General features: G+C 35.1%; 1 protein-coding gene across 1 annotated transcript; it reads right to left on the reverse strand.

Moving 5' to 3' along the window:
* Nucleotides 1–722: 722 nt before the first annotated feature.
* Nucleotides 723–1,427, reverse strand: LOC108660689 (uncharacterized). The gene has a single exon (XM_018114948.2). The coding sequence runs from the start codon at nucleotides 1,425–1,427 to the stop codon at nucleotides 723–725; it is 705 nt and encodes a 234-aa protein (XP_017970437.2).
* Between the last annotated feature and the right edge of the window lie 1,493 nt (nucleotides 1,428–2,920).

Below are 2,920 nucleotides of genomic sequence, written 5' to 3' on the forward strand. Positions count from 1 at the left end.
CCATCAAAAGGCAAAAGTCCCATAGGGGCAAGTAAAAATGGTTTTCTCTTGATCTTTAAGAGTTAACGGCAATTTGGTTTTATCTAAAGTAACCATCTAAGAAGCAGTAAAATTCCATACCAACTAAGCTGTCAAGCATTGGATCGATGAACGATAAAGGAAAATGATCCTTCCAAGTGGCCTTGTTAAGCTTTCGATAATCCATGCATACTCGTCAACCAGTCACAATTCTAGTCAGAATGAGCTCATTATTGGCATTAGAAACCACAATCATTCCTTTTTTCTTTGGTACACATTAGACTGGACTCACCCATGAGCTATCTAAAATAGGATACACAATACTCGAATTTAACCGCTTAATGATCTCCTTCTTAACTAGTTCTTTCATGATCGAGTTTAGTCGACGTTGATGCTCAATGGTAGTTTTGAAGTTGCCCTCTAGAAGGATTTTATGCATGCAGATAGATGAACTAATTCTTTTAATGTCTACAATAGTTTACACTAATGCCTTCTTATATCTCTTAGCACACACAAGAGCTTGTTTTCATGCACGTTAGTAAAAGAAAGAGAAATAATAATTGGTAATGTAGATAAGTTACCCAAAAAAGTGTACCTTAGATGAGTTGGCAATGACTTGAGTTCCAATTTGGGTGGATCATCAATAAAAGGCTTAGTAGGTACAGAAAAAAGAAGTTGGAATTTCCAAGGACTAGAACTAAAGATTAAATATAATAACACATGGTGGAGCATCCAACAAATTCAAGAAATTCATCATCATCCCTTTCAGAAGTAGAAATTAAAGAAGCCTCAAGTGGATCATTGGGATAGTTTTCTATAAACAATTCACTGGTGATTTTATTTACTATGTTGATTGCAAAGCATTCATCAAACTCTTGAGGAAACTTTGTCGCTTTGAAAATATTGAAAGTTAACTCTTGGTCTTGAACCTTTAAGGTAAGTTCTCCCTTTTTTACATCAATAAGAGCTATAGTAGTAGCTAAAAATAGTCTCCCCAGAATAATTGGTGTTTCACGATCTTCCTCTATGTGAAGTACTATGAAGTCTACTTGAAAAATAAATTTATCAACTTTAACTAGCACATCTTCAACAATACCTCTTAGATAAGTGAAAGATCGATCAGTGAGTTGCAAGGTCATAGAAGTAAGCTTGATTTCCCCTAAACCAAGTTTTCGATAAATAGATAATAACATCAAATTGATACTTGCTCCCAAATCAGTTAAAGCTTTTGCAAACAATAGAGTACCAATAGTGCATGGAATGGTGAAACTACTCGGATCCTTGAACTTTGGTGAAGGCTTATTCTGGATGATAGCAATGCACTCCTCAATAAGTACAATTGTCTCAAATTCACCCAATCTTCTCTTTTTAGACAGAATGTCTTTAAGGAACTTGATATAGCTTGGCATCTACTCCAAAGCTTCAACAAAAGGGATATTAATATTGAACGTCTTAAATACCTCTAGGAATTTCTAGAACTACTTGTCAAGCTTTTGGTTCTGAAAGCATTGAAAGAAAGACGATGGCAGGTTGAGCTGAACCTTCTCTTCTTGAACTTTTTCATCTTTCTTCTCACCCACTATTTCTTTTTCCATAAGCTTACTTGAAGAATTTGATTGCAAGCTACTCCCTTCTACCTCTTTTCCACTTTTGAGTGTGATTGCCTTACAATGCTTCTTCCCTTCTTTTATGGGATTGGTTTCAGAGTCACCTGGTAAAGTTCCTTGAGGTCAGTCGTTGATGGCATTGGCAAGTTGACCTATTCATGTCTCAAGCACAAAAGCTTTAAATTTGATTGAAATCTAAGAGGAAAAACTGGCTTCGCTTAAGATGAAGTTCCTTAAGTATTGCTCTATGAGAAATTAGGGTGATTTGTCCAACCAGGATTGAAATTGTTAGAATTAGGATTACTCTGTTACTTATTTTAATTTTCAACAAATTCCACTAACTCGGCATTAGTAGGACAATGATCACTGGCATGCCCTTCCCCACACATTTTGCATGTCACAAAAGGGCTCTGAACAACATGAGGACCCAAAGTGTCAAATTTTTTTTAGACAAAGTAGCTAGTTGTGCAATTAAGATAGTAATTGCATTCAGCTCATGAACACTTATAACTTTCCTCGACACCAATTTCTTTGATGGCTATTGATAATTATTAGAAGCCATTTCCTCTAACAAATCATATGCCTCATCTATAGATTTTCCCATTAATGCTCCACCTTCTATAATGTCAATAGTGGTACTGATTAAACCTAACAACCTATTGCAGAAAGCCTGTACCTACAACCATTTTAGTAACCCATGGTGAGGGCATCTTCTAAGCAAATCCTTGTATTTCTCCCACGCTTCATAAAGTGACTCTAAATCAAATTGTACAAAATATATGATGTCAATCCACACCTTTGCTGTCTTAGCTAGGGGAAATAATTTAGCTAAAAATTTATGAGCTAATTCATCCTAAGTAGAGATAGAACTAGTAGGAAATGAATTCAACCAAATCTTTGCCTTGTCTCACAATGAAAAATGAAAGAGCCTTAATCTAATAACATCATCTAAGACCCATTATGCTTAAAAGTATCACAAATCTCTAGGAAATTCACAATGTGAGCATTCGAATCATCATTGGTAACCCGCTAAATTACACTAAAGTTTGAATCATCTAAATGATTGTGGGCTTGATTTCGAAGTTATTAGCTTGAACAGTAGGTCTTCGAATGCTAGAGTGAAGGTTTTGCACAAAAAGAACATCATATTCCCACAAACACTTTTCTCTTCTTTTTCTTCAGCCATTGTATGGAGAAGAATTAAAGCTTGTATACTCTCCCTCTAAAGTCTTCAAAAAGTTTTGTCGATTTTCATATCAAAAGGAAAAGTTTCAAAATTTCTAACTCTTTGCATA

The sequence above is a fragment of the Theobroma cacao genome, chromosome 2 (genome assembly GCF_053813885.1).
Source record: "Theobroma cacao isolate CCN51 chromosome 2, ASM5381388v1, whole genome shotgun sequence".
NCBI classification, from domain to species: domain Eukaryota; kingdom Viridiplantae; phylum Streptophyta; class Magnoliopsida; order Malvales; family Malvaceae; genus Theobroma; species Theobroma cacao.